The following is a 17,625-nucleotide window of genomic DNA, read 5'->3' as shown; positions in this document are numbered from 1 at the left end:
AGGTGGGCATCTAGCTCTCCACACTAGCAGGATTTACCCAGCATGCTCTGCACCTGAAGATGGACCTTGTTTGCAGGGCAGCTGCTTCCCATGAGGAAGGTTCTGGCCCTTCTTTCTACAGTGAGCTTGCTTTCCACACAAGGCTCTGGCTGGGTAGTGTAAGTGTCTAGCAGTGGTTAGAGTTCTGTCTCCTCCATGAACCTTCATCACCCAGCAACCAGTTGCCATTGTTCTAACTCTTGCAGGTGGGGAACTATGCCAGACCATGCCAGAAGTCTGGGCCCCTGAATAATTGTGACGGATGCTTTAGACACACAGACCAAAGAAATTATGACACCTAAATCTGCCTGAGTGAAAGCACAGAAAAAAAAAAAAAAAAGGACATTCAATTCAGTCCACACTACTGAGAGAGAGGCTGGATTATGAAGAATTAGCAGAAGAAATAATACCCTACTTCAGCCAAAGCCACCTTTTAATTTCCCAGGTAGATGCCCAGGAACTAACGAATGTCAGTAGAATAGAGAGGTTACAATTTCTGCTACATTCTAACAACTTTGGTATATTATTTCATTAACATAATGACAATTCTATGATGATAGTATTATGATTATTTGACAAATAAAGAAAACAGAGTCTCAGAGTGCCATAAGCTCTCCCAAGATCAGCCTCTGATAAGTGGCCTCCCTGACTTGCGCACTACTCAGACAGGAAGAGTTAGACTGGAAAAGGAGTATGCTAGGTGAATTCCAGTGTAGGTGACCGGGCTTGGGGAGCGTCCTGCCCACTGTGTCCACTGGACGTGAGGTGGGAAGCCTCCCCACTCACAGCCAGCTTCACACCTTGTACTGGTTTTAGTATTCAGGTTTCAGGGACATGCCATTGAGGGCATAGGAAATGTGTCTATCCTTCTCTGTTTCTGATGCCTAATGTGGGGGCCTGATGACTGTGAGGTTGGCCCTGAAAGACAAGAATCAGAAACAGTCAGAAAAACCACTGCTTCTGTCTTTTCAGTTCTAGGGACTTAATTCTTCTTGGAATATTAAAGGATGCATATGGTAATGACACGTAAGGACTCCTTTTTTCCAAATGAAAGTTCTCTCATGTTTATAACTGAGCCAACCTGCTAGGACAGAAACAGAAACAAATAGCAAAATCATTTTTCCCTAAACATATATCCAACTGTCCAGATAGTGGTGATGCTTGTGACCTTGAAGCAGCTTAAATCCATATGCGGTCTCACGTGTGAGTCCTGATAAACCCAGCTGGATTCTTCTCCAACATCCTGTTGGAGTTGTATCTGATTTTATGGCCAGTTCTCATCTGAATCCACTGGGAGAACACTTCTTGGCTGGGAAGTACTAGATCCTGAAAGTCTTGTGAGCAGGGAAGGACACGGTGAGGAGCCGTCAACAGCAACCCCCATGGGTGGAGGAGAAAGGAAGAGAAGAGCTATGCTCACAGATATGAGATTGCTGATGTGGGCGCCGCAGAAAGTCAGGTCTACCCGCAAAGGAAACTGTCTTTGTTTTTTGCTGCTTCCATAGCACAGTTGAGCTTTGCCGTGGACCTACTTACAGGATTAAAAGAAATTGCCATTCCCTTCACCCCTGTGCCATATATACCACCTCCTTGTTCCCCAAATAAAAGTCATCACCCACGGGGGGTTCAGTGGGAGGGAGGAGGTGTGCTCTTCTCTCAATGTCTGGGGTTTTATCTGCATGTGGCCAGATTTAAAATCAGAGTTTTCCTGAGGCACCCATCTCACACTCCAAAATAGTCTTTCTCTGCTATATTTTGATGTATAATCTTTAAAATCAAAACCCAGACTTAAACCTTACACCACTAGCATCTCTTTCAAGGGATCCTTGGTTCCTACGTTCTTTTTACTCTGGAAATTTCTGTGTGCAATGATTACTTCATGTACATGGGCTTTGTTCTTCCATCTGGATGTGGGACAGAGAGGGTGTGTGCTGAACGTCCCCATTCTTCCATCAGCTTGCTACAGCTGCCCCCCTTCTGTCTAGTGACACTGTCTAGAGAGTGTTGATCAAGGAAAGAAACCACCCTCAGATGGCTTCATGTAAGTAGATTCAGACCCAGTTTTCAATGTGTTGAGAGAAAAGAGCACAACTGGATGGGGAGGGAGAAGACAGGGCCCTAGGCACCCTCAGGCCCCAGGAAAGGTACTTCTTAGTTTAAGCCCAGATTTTCTCACATAGAATGATGATATCTTCCCTGCCTCACAGGGTTCTGATGGGATCTGATTTAATGTGCATGCAAAATACAAGGCTATAATATGAATAGACAGATCTTCTCAAAAACCAGTGATGACCTTCCAAAAGATCTTCTTGGCTTTATGTGGTGAACTAACCCAGGCCTGTGCTCTCTATTCTGATCCCCCATAGCCATCAACTGCAGGATGAGAAGTTTCTAGAAGTGTAAGTGGGGGAGTTAGTATGGAGGTGTCTACCTCTGAAATGGAAGGAATTTAGTTCACCAGTGTTTTGGGTTGTCATTTTGTACTTCCACTGAGGAACAGACTAACAACAGGGGAGGAAAGGATAGGGTGAAAGGAATCTTAAAAATGAGCCATCAGGGGTTTTATAAGACACCTAGGGAGACCAGCCTTACCGACATAAAAAAAGTGGCCCAGCAGAACAAGGCCTATAATATGAATAAATATTACATGAATAAATGGTATAGTCTTGGTTAAATGGCATGTCTGAGGAAATACAGCAGAGAAGCATGATTCCAGAAGACGAAATGAATGAGGGGAGATGGATGGTACCAACTGCAGGCTGCATTTGAGCTAACAATCTGGAAAAGGTACATGGACCTGAGCGTGAAGGAAACCAGCTAAATGTAATCCCAGGAGCACATTGTCTTCATTAGCTTTTTTCTTTCTCATAACAAATATGAAATGTTCTATACATAACAAATATGAAATTTACCTTCAGGGAAGGGAGTGATCTCATACACCAAGTGTATGTCTAATGAGAAAAGAGAACTCCATTAGAGCTTTTTTCTCTTTCTTTCTTTCTTTTTTTTTAAAGATTTTATTTATTTATTTGAGAGAAAGAGCACATTTGGGGTGGAGAGAGAGAGAGAGAGAGAAGCAGACTCCTAGTTGAGCAGGGAGGCCAACGGGAAGCTCAGTCCCAGGATCCTGAGATCATGACCTGGGCTGAAGGCAGATGCTTAACCAACTGAGCCACTCAGGTACCCCCCATTTGAGCTTTCTTCTTAAAATTAAAGTGAGTGGGACACCTGGTTAGCTCAGTGGGTTAAGCCTCTGCTCAGCAGAAGCCTGCTTCCCCCTCTCTGTCTGCCTGCCTCTCTACCTACTTGTGATCTCTCTCTGTCAAATAAATAAATAAAATGTTTAAAAAAAGATTAAAGTGAGTTTTTAGGGGGCGATTCTTGGTCTCACAGTTGTGAGACCATGACTCAAGCCCTGAATTGGGCTCTACACTCAGGGGGAGTCTGCTTGAGATTCTCTCCTTCCCTCTCCCTCTGCCCCTATACACACACACACACACACACACACACACACACTCTCTCTCTCTCTCTCTCTCTCAAATAAATAACTAAATCTTTTTTTAAAAACAAAGTGAGTTTTTAGTTCTCTAGAAACAAAAGTGTGGAGGACAAAGAAGTAAGAATTACTGTCTGCTTGCCCCAAGCCCTCCTGTTGGGTGGTTTCACTGAAGGCCCACATCAGCATCTCCCTTCTCTCAGATACTGGAAACACACACGAGCCAGTAGGGAATTTCCACTCAAGGAACATGATGGCAAAAACCTGGAAAACAGAAGGGCCATGAGTCCACCCCAGTTATTTTTGCTCCAAATCTATAGCTCTCACCAGACCATCCTGAATGAGACAGATATCCCTTGTTCTACTTTCTTTTTTTTTTTTTAATTTTTTAAAGATTTTTATTTCTTTATTTGACAGAGAGAGGATCACAAGCAGGCAGAGAGGCCCGCAGAGAGAGAGAGGAGGAAGCAGACTCTCTGCTGAGCAGAGAGCCCGATGCGGGGCTCGATCCCAGGACCCTGAGATCATGACCTGAGCTGAAGGCAGCGGCTTAACCCACTGAGCCACCCAGGCGCCCCACCCTTGTTCTACTTTCAAGAAGACATCTATCCGAGTTAACCCCTACCTACACGGTTGAGTGTTACCTGAAGGATTGTTTGGAGCAGTGCTTTCTTCTCATTTGAGAAACACTGTCTTACTCAGCAGCTGTTGCTATGGTAGTCTATCATAGAGCTTGAGTATTTGGGTGTAATTGAAAACCATTCACTCACAGTTTTGAGGAATATCAGAATAGCTTGAGTTTCTGTGGGAGTTTCCAGGAGTCATGCAAATTTCCCAGCCAGCAAATTGGAGACCCCTCAGTACTGGCTCTCAGCTCCCAGGATTCAATCTGAGATTTGCTGGTGTCACCATCCAATCCATCAGCAACATATTCAGAGATGTTTCCAGAGACCTTAAAATTTGCCTAAAGCCATATGGTCACTTAGGAAATGCCAGCTCAGAACTGTCTCAGATCTGGGACAGGTCATCTGAAGCATATACCTGTCCCGGGCAACCAACCATGTCGGGTTACCTTTGAATAATCCAGACTTTGGTTTTTTTCTCTTCTCTTCTAGGCAGAGCAAGTGTGGGGCACAGAGGTGGGACACCCAGAGAGACAGAATAGTGTCCACGCCCTAGGTCATAACAAACATTTATTGGTCATTTGCTATATATCAGACACTGTCCTAAGCATTCCCCACTATTACTGCTTTCAACTTTCCTGACAGTCCTATGAATAGGTACTGTTAGCCCCACTTCACAGATGAGAGAGCAGAGATTAAGTGACCGGTACAGGGCAGGGGCTGGGAAGTGTGGGAGCCAGAACTCTCCATGGCTCGGGGCCTGAACCCTTAGCTGCGAGGATGCCCTGTGTCTCCACATGCTCTTTCCTTTCTAATTCAGGGGTGTGCAAAAGGAAGAAGGGCCTCACACCACAGATGCATTGGTTAAGATGGTTAAAAGATAACCACCCCAAAAGAGGTTAAAAGCAGCCTGGAAAGAATAAACCATTAACCTGAGGAATTGCTGCCCTATGGCTGTCAGGGGAACCCCCAGCTATCACCAAGGATGCAGTTTCTGCGGAGGGGGTGGGGGGAGCATATGTGACGGGTGACAGAGAACACATGAATGCCCTGACTTCCATGGGGGGGGGATGTCGAAATATCTGAGTCATTCCGACGTGTAATGTGCTTCATAAACCCTTATCTAGGCTGGCAGTATTTTGGATTTGGGGCTTTTGGATTTTTGTTTTTGTTTTTGTTTTTGAGCCTAGCAGTTTTAAACAGAGGAGAAACTACTAGAAAACCCTGCGATAACATGAAGTTTCCTTTTCTTTTGTTTCCTTCTCAGACTTTGTGGGGACTGAGGTCGAGAAAGGGAGACCTCATTCCACCCTGGGTGTCAGGCTCTGTCAATTCACAACCGAACAACCGCGGAGCAAACGCCCCTTGGATCCCTTAGGTCACATCCCCGGGCAGATTTCCAGGCAGGGCAAGGGCCCAGCGGAGGAGTCTCCCGGTCTGGTTTTCTGTGCGGGGCCCGGGAAGGGGGGAGCAGGGTGCCTTCTCCCCTTCCTTCACGACGGGGAGGGCGTGTTGAGAACTGCCTGGTGGCAGCGCTCCAGCCGGGCAGCAGAGCTCTGGTCCCCACCGGGTGGAGGGAGGGCCTTGGGACAATGCAGACTCGGGACAGCTCCATGCAGAGCCATTCCGCCCGTCTCAGCACGCCCCTCGGTTGAAAGGTTCTCGCCTTACTTAGTCTGCACGAAAGACAAGAAGTAGCTTGCAAAGGAGATTTTCAGCACAGTGCATAGGGAATTAAACCTATATTAACAATAAAATTGGTCTGTGGAGTGGAAAAGCTGGAACGGTGCTGGCGTTCCCTAGGCAACAGGCTGAAAATGTTCATTCCTTAGAAAATCCTTCAACTGGCCAAGGCACTTTCCTGACAGTCCCGGTGGCTGGGCTCCGGAAAAATACTGAAAGCTATGGATAGGATATGGTGAGTGTGCCAAGAGATCCCCCCCTCCCCAGGTCAGGAATGCTTTTCTTGGGTTTGGGTTTGCATTGGAAAAGCGAGCTAGCAGACCATGATGGCTGACACAAATAAATCCATAACTATATTGATAAACTCTTGAAATTCATCCTTGCTGTAAAAGGGGGAGGAAGGGAAACCCTATTTGCCTCTTCTCTTGTAACCTCCAGCGCTGTGATGGAAAACTCCGTTATTCCTAAGAAATACGTGGGATGAGCATGTGTGGTTTTTGTTGTTGTTGTTGTTGTTTTTTTGTTTTTTTCCCAAGCCGATTTTATACTTTACTATAGGAGTCTGTTGTTCCATAGACTAGCAGAGTAACAGTGGCAACTGGGCAGAGTGTGTGTGTGTGTGTGTGTGTGTGTGTGTGTGTGTGTGTGTGTTCACGTGCTGTATGGGTGCTGTTTTCCCTAATTATTGCAGCATAACTTCCTCTTTGCTTTACCAGACTAAATCTCAACCATGAGACATAATGTGTAAACTTCTTGTATGTTTGCTTTTTTCAGTTCTAGGGAAAATCCGAACCGCAGTGGGCAGTGCCCAACTTCTCATGGCCCAGAAATTCTACCAGTTCAGAGAACTGTGTGAAGAAAACCTGGTAGGTAACATTCCCCATCACTACCACTTCCTAGTCAGGAGGAGAATGTGTTGTCAAGACTGGTACAACTAAAGTAAAACTGATTTTGAACCAAGTGAAGCCCCACTGGACTCTCTTACCTGCAATAGAGTTTTCTGATGAATCTTATTTCCTGCTTTTCTTAAAATTAGAACTGTTTATTTTATACTTAAATAATCTTAGGAGAAAAATCCAATCAAGTTGAAACTCCATTTCCTGTTTTGTTTTGGTTTTCGTAACAGAAATTTTTCCATTTTCCTGGCTTTCGCATGACAGCCCTGATTTCATTATTCTTACCAAAATACGGAACAGCTGATATTTCAAAAATAAGAACCATTCTGGATAATGATTTTCCTTCTGAAATAGCCGTCGGTAACTATTTCATCATCAGGGGTTTCATTCAAGGCCAAGAGGTGGACGGCAGGCCAAAGTGTAGATTTGATCTCCTCGAGACGGATGAATCATTCATCCTTCTTGGACATACCAAAACCAAATAAGCAAAACGAAGAGAGGAAAACACCACTAGCATCAACAACATTTTTTAAATTGGCTGCAAAGTACAAGGACGAGAGCTTCCTCACATCCATACGCCTTTTTAAAAAAAACTGCCTACTATGTCTGCAAGTGTCGTTCCACAGGAATAGCTTTTATTGGTCAATTGTTGGTCAAGCTTGCTCTAAAGTAAAGAACATGAAAAGCAACTTGTTTATCTTATACAGAGTAAAAGCATGATTATTTGCAATCTAATTGACTCTGATTTTAGGGTCTTAACCACATCTTCTTGTTAACAAGGACAAATATAGGCTGAATGGGATTTACCAAGATAGGGTTCAATCAAGAGAAAACGGAAAGCATGCAAAAGTTGGTGTTCTCTGTCCCTCTTCACCAGTCTTCTCTTTCCGAAACCTCCCTTTGGGATGATCCTTTCCCTTCTCCTCACACTCACCACCCACATCTGTAGTTTGTTTTCCCCTCCCTCAGCCAAAATTACCTGGCCCTTCCTCCACCTTCTCAGAAATTATAATCTGGATTATGAGACAATATAGGTTAGTAAATGCATTGATAAGTGAATTCAACAAATATTTTATTGAGCTTCACCATGTGCCACGAACAGAATTCCTGCTAATTTATAAACTTGCTAATGTGTCACAGATCTTAATTAACATGATCGTTGGCTCCTCAAATGTACAAAGTACAGATAAAGCTATTTTTCTCAAACTGGCTAAAGGATACAGGGAAGCCCCTCTAGGGCAAACACAGCACACTTTGTAACAGAGTTGTACAATAAACAGGTGTGTTATGAAGTAGAATACAAACACTGTGAAGATTTTGAAGATGAAATCACAGAGAAGACGTTTTGAAAACTTTGCAGATTTCTAGGAAAGGTTAACACTGTTAAAGCCAGCTTTTGACATTTCCCAGTCCCTGATGGGTTCACATGCCTTAGCAAGTAGAGGGAGTTAGTTGTAAACACGGGTAGCACGATAGAGGTAGGAAGTAGAACCGTACTTCCGGCAGAGGGCCACTAAAGGCTGCTTCAAGACCCGCCCCAGAAGGGAAGAAGGAAAGCCAATCATGTGCTGGTCGCCATGCTGAGGGGCTTTTAGTTATTTTGATCTGGTTAAAACCTCAGAGAGACCCTATGGAGCAGATAGTGACGTTATTTTGATGACAGATTTACAGCTGAGCAAGACTGAGGTGGAAAAGCTAAATAACTTGGCCAGGAATAAAAAATAATAAATAAATCAATAAATAATTTGGCCAGGGTCACGGGGTAAGAGGCAGAGCCAAGATTCAAATTCCAGTCTGTTTGACCTCTGTCCCATTTGATTTCCCCTCGACCCCCAAGATTCCCAAGATCTGAGTTCTACTCCTCACCCTCCTAGAGGGACATGGGGTTCATCAGTCAGCTCCAGCTCCTCTGCAGCAAGAAGCATGGTAGCCAGATGGTGGCCTTGCTTAACTCTGTAAAGCTGCACAAAAGCCCAGCTAACATTGGCCACAAACAGACCCAGCTCTCCTTCCTTGCGTTCTTATCCTGCGGAAAAGAACACCTGAAAACACCTGCATATTACCCCAGACTAGACTCTCAGGCACAGAGTAAATGGATGAGCATTACTTTATCCCAACAAAACTAAACTAAGGAACCCAGCCCCCCTCATCCTTCCGCAACCTCCACCACCTCTGACCTACAGGTCTGGTTCAGACTAAGGCAAGAGCTGCAACTCCTTGTGCATGGAATGTCACATGACCCACAGATTCTCTTTCTCTCTGCTTCCCCATCTTTCCCCTTGATGAAACAGGGGCAAAGATATTCTTGGTGAAGAGGGAACAAATTGCCCATCATACAAAATTAAACAAACTCTTTGGGCCTACCGAACATTTCATGCATTGTTGCACTAAAACAATTTTGCCAGTAGGGCCTGTAACCTAAAACACTTCAGTAAACTCCAAAATGTGAACAATTTAGTTCTTAGTTACTGGTGAGAAAAAGAAGACCATAAAACTCCATTTGCGGGGGCGCCTGGGTGGCTCAGTGGGTTAAAGCCTCTGCCTTTGGCTCGGGGTCATGATCCCGGGGTCCTGGGATTGAGCCCCGCATCGGGCTCTCTGCTCAGCAGGGAGCATGCTTCTTCCTCTCTCTCTCTCTCTCTCTGCCTGCCTTTCTGCCTCCTTGTGATCTCTCTGTCAAATAAATAAAATCTTAAAAAAAAAAAAACCTCCATTTGCGATGTACTTTGTTAAAGCTATTTTCCATCTTTTCTGAACCTAGATGTTGAGTTAACTTACTGAATGAAAATACCCCAGAGAAATTTTTTTTTAAAGATTTTATTTATTTATTTGACAGACAGAGATCACAAGTAGGCAGAGAGGCAGGCAGAGAGAGAGAGAGGGAAGCAGGCTCCCTGCTGAGCAGGGAGCCCGATGTGGGGCTCCATCCCAGGACCCTGGGACCATGACCTGAGCCGAAGGGGGAGGCTTTAACCCACTGAGCCACCCAGGCACCCCCCCAAGAGAAATTCTTTAGTTGAATTCACAAGTCAGTAGACTAGAGTTAAAACCAAATACTTAAAAACTTCAGAAATTACATCTTCCAATCAATCCAGAACTATGGGTAGTTTGAGAAGTGTAAGTTTATAAATACGTTTTTACTTGTATTCATTTTGAAACCAGACCAATAATGTTAGTCCATCAAGGGCTAAAAAGTTCTTTCCAACCTATTAACTTTGATGAGCACTGACTTTGTATTTTCTGAAAGTTGGTTTTTTTAAAGTACAGAATGGCCTTAGGTTATTATATGGCATAGGGTTTCATAGTATATCAGATTGCCTTGAATACCCACAGGAAACCAAAACTGACCCAGATGGAAGCCTCTGACATCTGGAGGCTCCCACCCACCTAACGATGAATACCTTTGGCTACCATTGGTGGTAGTGATTAACAATGAGCATGACCCCTTCACTCTCTTATATGTTTTGTCTGTTTTACATCATAAAAATTATGTATATAATCATATATAAAAATTATTATATGTATGTAATCATACATATAAATTATTATATGTAATCATATAAATTAAGTATGAGCCATACTTTGTAGTACTTGTCAGGGGTATATAGATAGGGGAAAAAAAAGTCAATCCTTAAACACTGAAGAATGTTTAATATTATCTAGAAAATGGGTCATTACAGACATCTATGTTGTATGTATAGATATGTGTTCTCACATTTGCTATTTTTTTTTTAAAAATTTTATTTATTTATTTGACAGAGAGGTCACAAGCAGGCAGAGAGGCAGGCAGAGAGAGAGGAGGAAGCAGGCTCCCTGCTGAGCAGAGAGCCCAATGCGGGGCTCAATCCCAGGACTCTGAGATCATGACCTGAGCCGAAGGCAGCAGCTTAACCCACTGAGCCACCCAGGCGCCCCTCACATTTGCTATTTTATGATATGGTTGATTTAAAACGAATTCATTTACAATGATTTTGCCAAAGTACTTGTATGATAAAATGACTTCTTATACTAGCAACATTGCAATTGCTAAAAACATAGTACTTTAAAAATCCAATTATTTTATTACTCATCATTTGTTTACCTTATTGTTTTACTCAACACAATTGTTAAAACAAATCTTATTTTAGATTCTTTATCTGTTCTCTGAATAAGTGGGATGGCATGGAGTCAATTCCAATTCTAATAATAATATATTGTATTTTTTTCCCCAGGGACAGTATCTTCATTTAGATATATTTCCTTAAAGATTTTATTTATTTATTTGACAGAGAGAGAGATCACAAGTAGACAGAGAGGCAGGCAAAGAGAGAAGGGGAAGCACCTTCCCCGCTGAGCAGAGAGCCCGATGTGGGGCTTTATCCCAGGACCCTGAGATCATGACCTGAGCTGAAGACAGAGACTTAACCCACTGAGCCACCCAGGCGCCGCTAGATATGGTTTAAATGAATCTTGTCATAGTTTTTTGAAAAGTTTGGACTCTCTCCCCATACCACATTAATAGATGTATTACAAAAGAAGAGTTTTACAACCTTGACATTTGAGAATCACTGACTCAGACAGATGAGTGTATAAAATTACCATTTGAAATGGAATCTTTAAAAAAAAAAAGCATCAAATTCATTGAAAGAGAGAATAGAAAAGTGGTTGCCAGGGGTTTGGAGGTGGAGGGGAAAGGGAGAGATTGGCAAAAAGATAGATTTTCAGTTACAAGATGAATAAGGTCTGAGGATTTAATGGGCAAGATGATGACTATAGCTGATAACACTGTATTGTAGAACTGAAATTTGCTGAGAGTGGAACTTTAAATGCTCTTGCACACACACAAAAAGATAAATATGTGATGTGATGGATGTGATTATTAATTCTATGGATAGTCCTTCCCAGTGTGTGTAAATATCCAATCATCATGTCGTACACTTTAAATTACCTTACTGTTGTCAATTATTCCTTAATAAATCTTTATAGATAGATGATAGATAGGTAGATAGATAAGATTGCCATTTGTAGCCTTACTCTTATCTCCTATTTGAAAGCCGAAAGGAACTCATCCCCCTTACATTATTTAAAATATTTTAAAATAGCCCTTTGGTCCTGCACTTGTTGTCACAGACTTTCTCTAAAGTGTGAATGTTTTTCTTTCTCTCGTACAGAATCCCAATGCTCATCCGAGGCCCACCTCACAGGATTTGGCCGGGTTCTGGGACATGCTGCAGTTGTCCATAGAAAATATTAGTATGAAATTTGATGAACTTCATCAGTTAAAGGCCAATAATGGAAACAGATGGATCCTCTTGACAAGAAGGTAGAACAATGTAGATTTTGTATGGTTCATTAAAAACCTGCACAAACACTGGACAGTCTAAATAGGCTTCTGCATTCAGTCCTGCTGTTTACAATGTGAAATGGAGCTGATATCATATTAATCTCATTGTAATGACAATGTTTACATAGTAATCATTTGGGATATTATCTGTAATATGTTTCAGGCATATTTTTAAAGAAAAACCTGTCTTTGTGAATTGGAAATGGGAATGTGGCTTTTTTGTTAATTAAACTTTAAGTTAAATCATTTTAGTCACTGGAAGGAACTGCCTCCATTTTGCTTTTTAAACTAAAATAAATGACATCTTCAGTGCATGATTATATAGAGCAAGAGTTCAACTTCCTTACACCCCTAGGATGTGTTTTGGAGAAAAATAGGAAGCCCTGAAAAACTAACCGACTTTGATAATCATTTCATAAATATAGTAATAAAGAAACCACTGTTGTTCAAATTTAAAAATATACTCCATAAAGCTTCACAGTAATCATAAATGTTGGGGTTTTTTTTTTTTTTTTTTTAAGACTTTTACTTTGGGTTGATTTGCCTTGGGGAATATTGCTCACTGGGTTTTCTCATTCAACAGTCTAGAAATAAAGATCAAATTCTTTACTTTAACAAATAACTGCAATTTTCACATTCGATTATGGTGGCTCCACCAGGCTCACACAGGTATCCAATATCCACCTCCCTAGGCCTCCTGTCATGCTTGACTTTTTTAACCCTTTGCTTTCCTAGGGCCTGAGGTCAAACAGTTCTGAGAGATTCAGCTTCTAAAAATTAGACTTGGCTATTCCCATGAAGTGCTGGCGGCCCTGCCCTTTTCAGATCTCCTTACCTCTCAGAGAGCTAACAGCAATCCAATCCATTCTGCTGCTCTCCATCATATTATCTGAGTTCATAGGGTCAGTAGACTCCCAGGAGAAATTCAGTCCCCAGGGCCATGCCTAATTGACAGGAGGGTTATTGTCATTGTCCCTCATCTCCAATACTATCACCAACAACCTGGGAGTTTTTAGTGTTAAGCATGAAAGTACCATTGATATATGTGTGGCCTCTCACTTGGGAAGCCAGACATCTGCACTCAATCTAGTTTTCTTTAATCTGTGTTTAAAACTGTCTACTAAATAAGCTTTTAAATTGTTTTTATATAAGAAAACACTACAGATGTACATAACATACTGGTAATTAGTTTCTAGAGTTGATCTGTCTAACTTCTCATTCATTGATTTTTTTTCAAATATTATTGTTTTTTTTTTTTTAAGTACAAGTAAAGGAGATATGACTAAAAAGTTTCCAATATTCTCACTCTTCAAAAATACAAGTTACCCAACAATGAAGATTAAAATGTCCAAAAATTGTGATGCTAAGAATTGACATATGTACCCTGTTGACGTTTACACAGTGAGTCATTAGTGAACTGGATTTCTAAATTTTTATACACTTTGTCTATGACCAGAGCTTTTCGGCACCCCACGAACTTGAGGGGAAGAAACGAACAAGCACAATCAGAGTTGGCCCAAATATCGTTTGCACTCTGTACTTTCCTTTTCTCTCCACCAGACTCCACTTTAAACAGCATGTGGGCAATTCTAATGTAATAAATTTATTCAGTCACTTCACCCAGGCAAGCGAGGAGGATTTGAATCAATGAGTGTGTGTTAAGAGACAAAGAGTGCCCCTTGGAGAATCACGAATCCCTATTTTTAAGATAACCTTCACAGTTGTGTCATGAGAATTGAAGGTATTCACTAAAATGAAAACAACAGATTCACACGGATCTTTTCCGGGCCTGAAAGATCACCAGCCTTAAAAATTCCTTCGTGGTTTAAGTTTGCTTCTTTCCCACTATGCCCCCCCTCACCCCCCCGCCAGGGAACAAAGTGTTGAGTGGCTTTTGTCTGTGCAGTGGCATTTAAAAATTTCCGAACATTTCATAGTTTGCTGATGCTGAGGGGGAACTTCTTTCAGTCCTGTGTTAAATTTTCACCACACAGTGTCTGTCCCTGTGACTGGAATTGCCTTCTGGGCCACCACAGACATCCTGAGGCCCCTAAGGAGTGACATCCCAGCGGGATGTTTTAGAAGCTATCCTGGAACTGATTCCAGCCGCCCCACCCCGCCCCCATCCGCCCACTCCCGCTCCCAGTATAGGAACTGTATCAGTGTCCTCACTCCAGGGTGACCCCGGAAAGAATATCGCTGTATGTTTGTGTGTGATATGCAAACGGGTATAATAACTCACTTTGACATCGACAAAGCTAAAGAACACAGCTTTATCATCTCTTCTTCATTTGGCCAATCTAGGTTGGGTGGGCCCCGGGAGAGGGCGGGGATGTTTTCAAACTCTGAACCGAGCTTTGAGATTTCACCCGTTGCCTCACCTCTTTAGTGGGGACGCAGAGTTCCTGGAGGCAGCCGCTGCTCCCCAACCCATCTCTGGCACCCGGAAGAGTCTGGAGCCTCCAGAGAGAACAACACTTAATGTGCTGGGAGCCGCAGCCTTTCAGAAGGGGGCATTTTAAATACCCACATCCTTCCCTTGGAAAGACTAGTTCTGCAATTCAGCCTTACCCTTGGCCTTAAGCTTACCGGTATATTTTTTCCCCCTGAAACTTTTGAATACCCAAGCCAGAATAATAAAGGAAAAAAATATATATATGCATATATTATATATTCACAGTGTGCATATCAGAGCTAACCACCCCTAGGTTAAAAAAAAAAAAAAAAAAAAGGAAAAAAGTGTGCGTGTTCTAACTACTGACCTATCCCAGTTTTTCCCAAGCTTGTCCTGAGAAGCTGTGTAATGTCCTGAACCTTCTGCTTTGATCAGGAGAGAAGGGCCCCTCCTCCAGTGCCAAAGAAGCCGGCGAAGGGCCCCGCGCCGCTGATCCGGGAGCGCTCGCTGGAGAGCTCGCAGCGCCAGGAGGCCCGCAAGCGCCTGATGGCCGCCAAGCGCGCCGCGTCCGTCCGCCAGAACTCGGCCACCGAAGAGCGCCGAGAGCATCGAGATCTACATCCCGAGGCGCAGACCCGGCTCTGAGCGCCCGGCCTCGCCGCGCCGCCTCCGCGCTCTGTCCTCCCTCCGCCCCCCTGCCCGCCCTCCGAGCCCGTCCGTCCGGAGCTCAGTGACTTCCACTGTCGCGGTTTGTAGTTGTCGGTCTTGCAGGAGCCGTCCCCCAGTAGCCCCCGCCGCCCGGACCGTTTGCCATGTTCTCCACCGAGCTTCGCCACCCGTACCGACGCGTCACCCTGCCTCATCCGGAGAGCCGGCCCTTTCCTTCTTGGCAGAACCGAACCCACCTGTGTAGAAATGGCCCCTTTAGGTCGCCCACCATCCTCAGTTCCTCCGAGCTAGGTCTGTCCCTAGAGTTCAGCAATATAAAATCATAGGGTATTTCAGAAATCCAGTATCACAGGGTGATCCTTTGGGACTTAACCGTCTTCCACGTTGAAAGATACTAGGGCTCGATTCCCTTTATTTCCCTAACGGTTATTATTTTGTAAAGCAGATGGAGCACTTTATTTCCAACCTCAGAAATCACGCTATCTCACCGGAATCGATGAGTGACAAGCCAAGAGGGGACCAAGTTGGGCCGGGGGTGGGGGACCTGGATACGTAGTGGGGAAGGGAGAAGCGAAATCTGCAGGTGCTGGCGATACCTGCTTCAATCACAGCTGCACAAAACTGCCTCACTGTTATTCCATCAATCACTGCTTCAAATGTTTCAATCAGCAGAAGATTGTAAATTCGATCTTTCAGGGAAATTAATCTATTCTGAAAGGCAATAACATGAAGAAAGGCAAGGAAGCACTGATAGTTTCAGATATACTACATAAGGGGGATTTTTTTTTGTCCTATTATTAAGAAAATTTAGACCTGAAATGTTTTATCAACTTTTATTGTACTGTGTGTATTATATTGTTGTTGTGGTGGGGGTCTTTAAAGGGGAAAGTGTCGGTCCTCTTATTTTGTTAGTGTCCATCCTGGGGGGGCCTACCTAATTACACGTATTTAAGTACACATCCGCTTAAGAAGTGCTGGAAATGGCAGCTAGGGTGTTTTCAGAGAGAAGTTTGGATTTTCCCATCATCCCTTTGAATGCTACACATCCATCTGTTGTAACCCAGTAGTTTGTAATGCAGACATATTTTCTCCTTTGGTCTTCTCTCATTACTACATAGAGCCCTATCCCACCCCAGCATAAGGATCGTGTCCTACGTCAAACCGATAAAATCAATTTTCTACCCGAGCAGATCCGCAGCCTCATTCCAAAGAGCTGCCCCTCATCTTGAGGTCCCAGGTAGTGAGAGAAGAAATTTGATTTGGAAGGTTCAGCAACCAACAGGAAGTGGGGGAAAAGTCATGATCCAGAAGCATTGAAAGAAACCCAGGCTTTTGGCAGAGAATGTGGATTTACGCTTTTAGTCAGGACGGATAGGCAGTGTGCACTTTGCATCTAGCTGAAGTTATCTTTAAATGCCCTAACTCGTAGCAGTTTAAACATTTAGGAGGTGGTGATCTTAAAGAATCACTGGCATCTTATGTCCAGCTCCCACCCCCAAAGCATTAGGAATTACCATTGAAAAGTGACGGATGAAAAATACACATTGAATAAGCTTGCACCAGAGCTCTTTTAAAAAATACACTCTCGTAGCCAGGTGCTAATTTAATTTTATTTATGAAATTAAGAGAGGTGATGGGTTCTGGCAACAACTATTTTCACGGACATATTCTAAAACCATTAGGGAATTCGCTACCTCTCAGAGCCATTGATGCTTTGAGCTATCTTTATAAACAGGGCACAAATGTTTACTGCTGTGGTTTACAAGAAAAGGGCTACTAACTTATTTAAAAACCAACCAACCAACTTTTAACTAGAGTGAACAAAGCACCTTGAGTGCTTTGCACAATGGGAGCTTACCGAGATTTTGAACTTCAAATGTCCATTTGTGTTAAAAAGAGTATACCTTTTCTTTGCTTTGTAGCAGCAATGGAAGGTCACACAAAGTTTGCATCAAGTAAGGCCAACTGCCACCTTGGGTAGCCTATAATCACATTCAATCTTGAAAATGACTTGGAACTCATAGACTAACTGAAGGAAGCGATCTCCACTAGAAGACCCATGTTCCCAACTACAGCTCCATGCCCTGAAATAGAGATGAGATTGGGATTAGGAAATAGATTTCTAATATGATTCAAGATCATCCTGCAGTATTTTCTTTGGAAACTGGTTTAGCCCAGGATATTTTAAAGAGAGACAAGAGAAGGCCTATTTATCTTGTCTATGTGAATGGTATTTGTATATTCATAAGCTATTTTTGGTAAGAATTTTAAATCTTTTAGCTGACTGCCTACAGGCATCATGACCTTTGCCTTCCTTAAAAACACAAATTGTACAAACACTTTATAAAAAGCTAATTATGGATCTTAAAACATGACCCCACATAAAGCTGCTTGTTAACCACTTGCCCCCTTAAGCTGACATCCATGAGCATAACCTTTGTTACATTGTTCTTTTTGATGTATTTGTAGAAATGTTTTTTAGTTCATAATGGAAAATGTAT

General features: G+C 43.0%; 1 protein-coding gene across 1 annotated transcript in view; it reads left to right on the top strand.

The window, feature by feature from the left end:
* The window catches only part of DLGAP1 (DLG associated protein 1), a 771,821-nt gene extending 755,566 nt beyond the window's left edge, over positions 1–16,255 (top strand). Inside the window, 4 exon segments of the mRNA XM_047697015.1 lie at positions 6,616–6,707; positions 11,888–12,005; positions 12,008–12,039; positions 14,891–16,255. Of these exon segments, the coding sequence (XP_047552971.1) occupies positions 6,616–6,707; positions 11,888–12,005; positions 12,008–12,039; positions 14,891–15,100 (452 nt within the window). The 3' untranslated portion in view covers positions 15,101–16,255.
* Positions 16,256–17,625: the final 1,370 nt, after the last annotated feature.

This window comes from Lutra lutra, chromosome 12 (assembly GCF_902655055.1).
Source record: "Lutra lutra chromosome 12, mLutLut1.2, whole genome shotgun sequence".
Lineage (NCBI taxonomy): Eukaryota > Metazoa > Chordata > Mammalia > Carnivora > Mustelidae > Lutra > Lutra lutra.
Note: the sequence above shows the minus strand (reverse complement) of the source record. Positions and strands in the feature narration are given on the sequence as shown.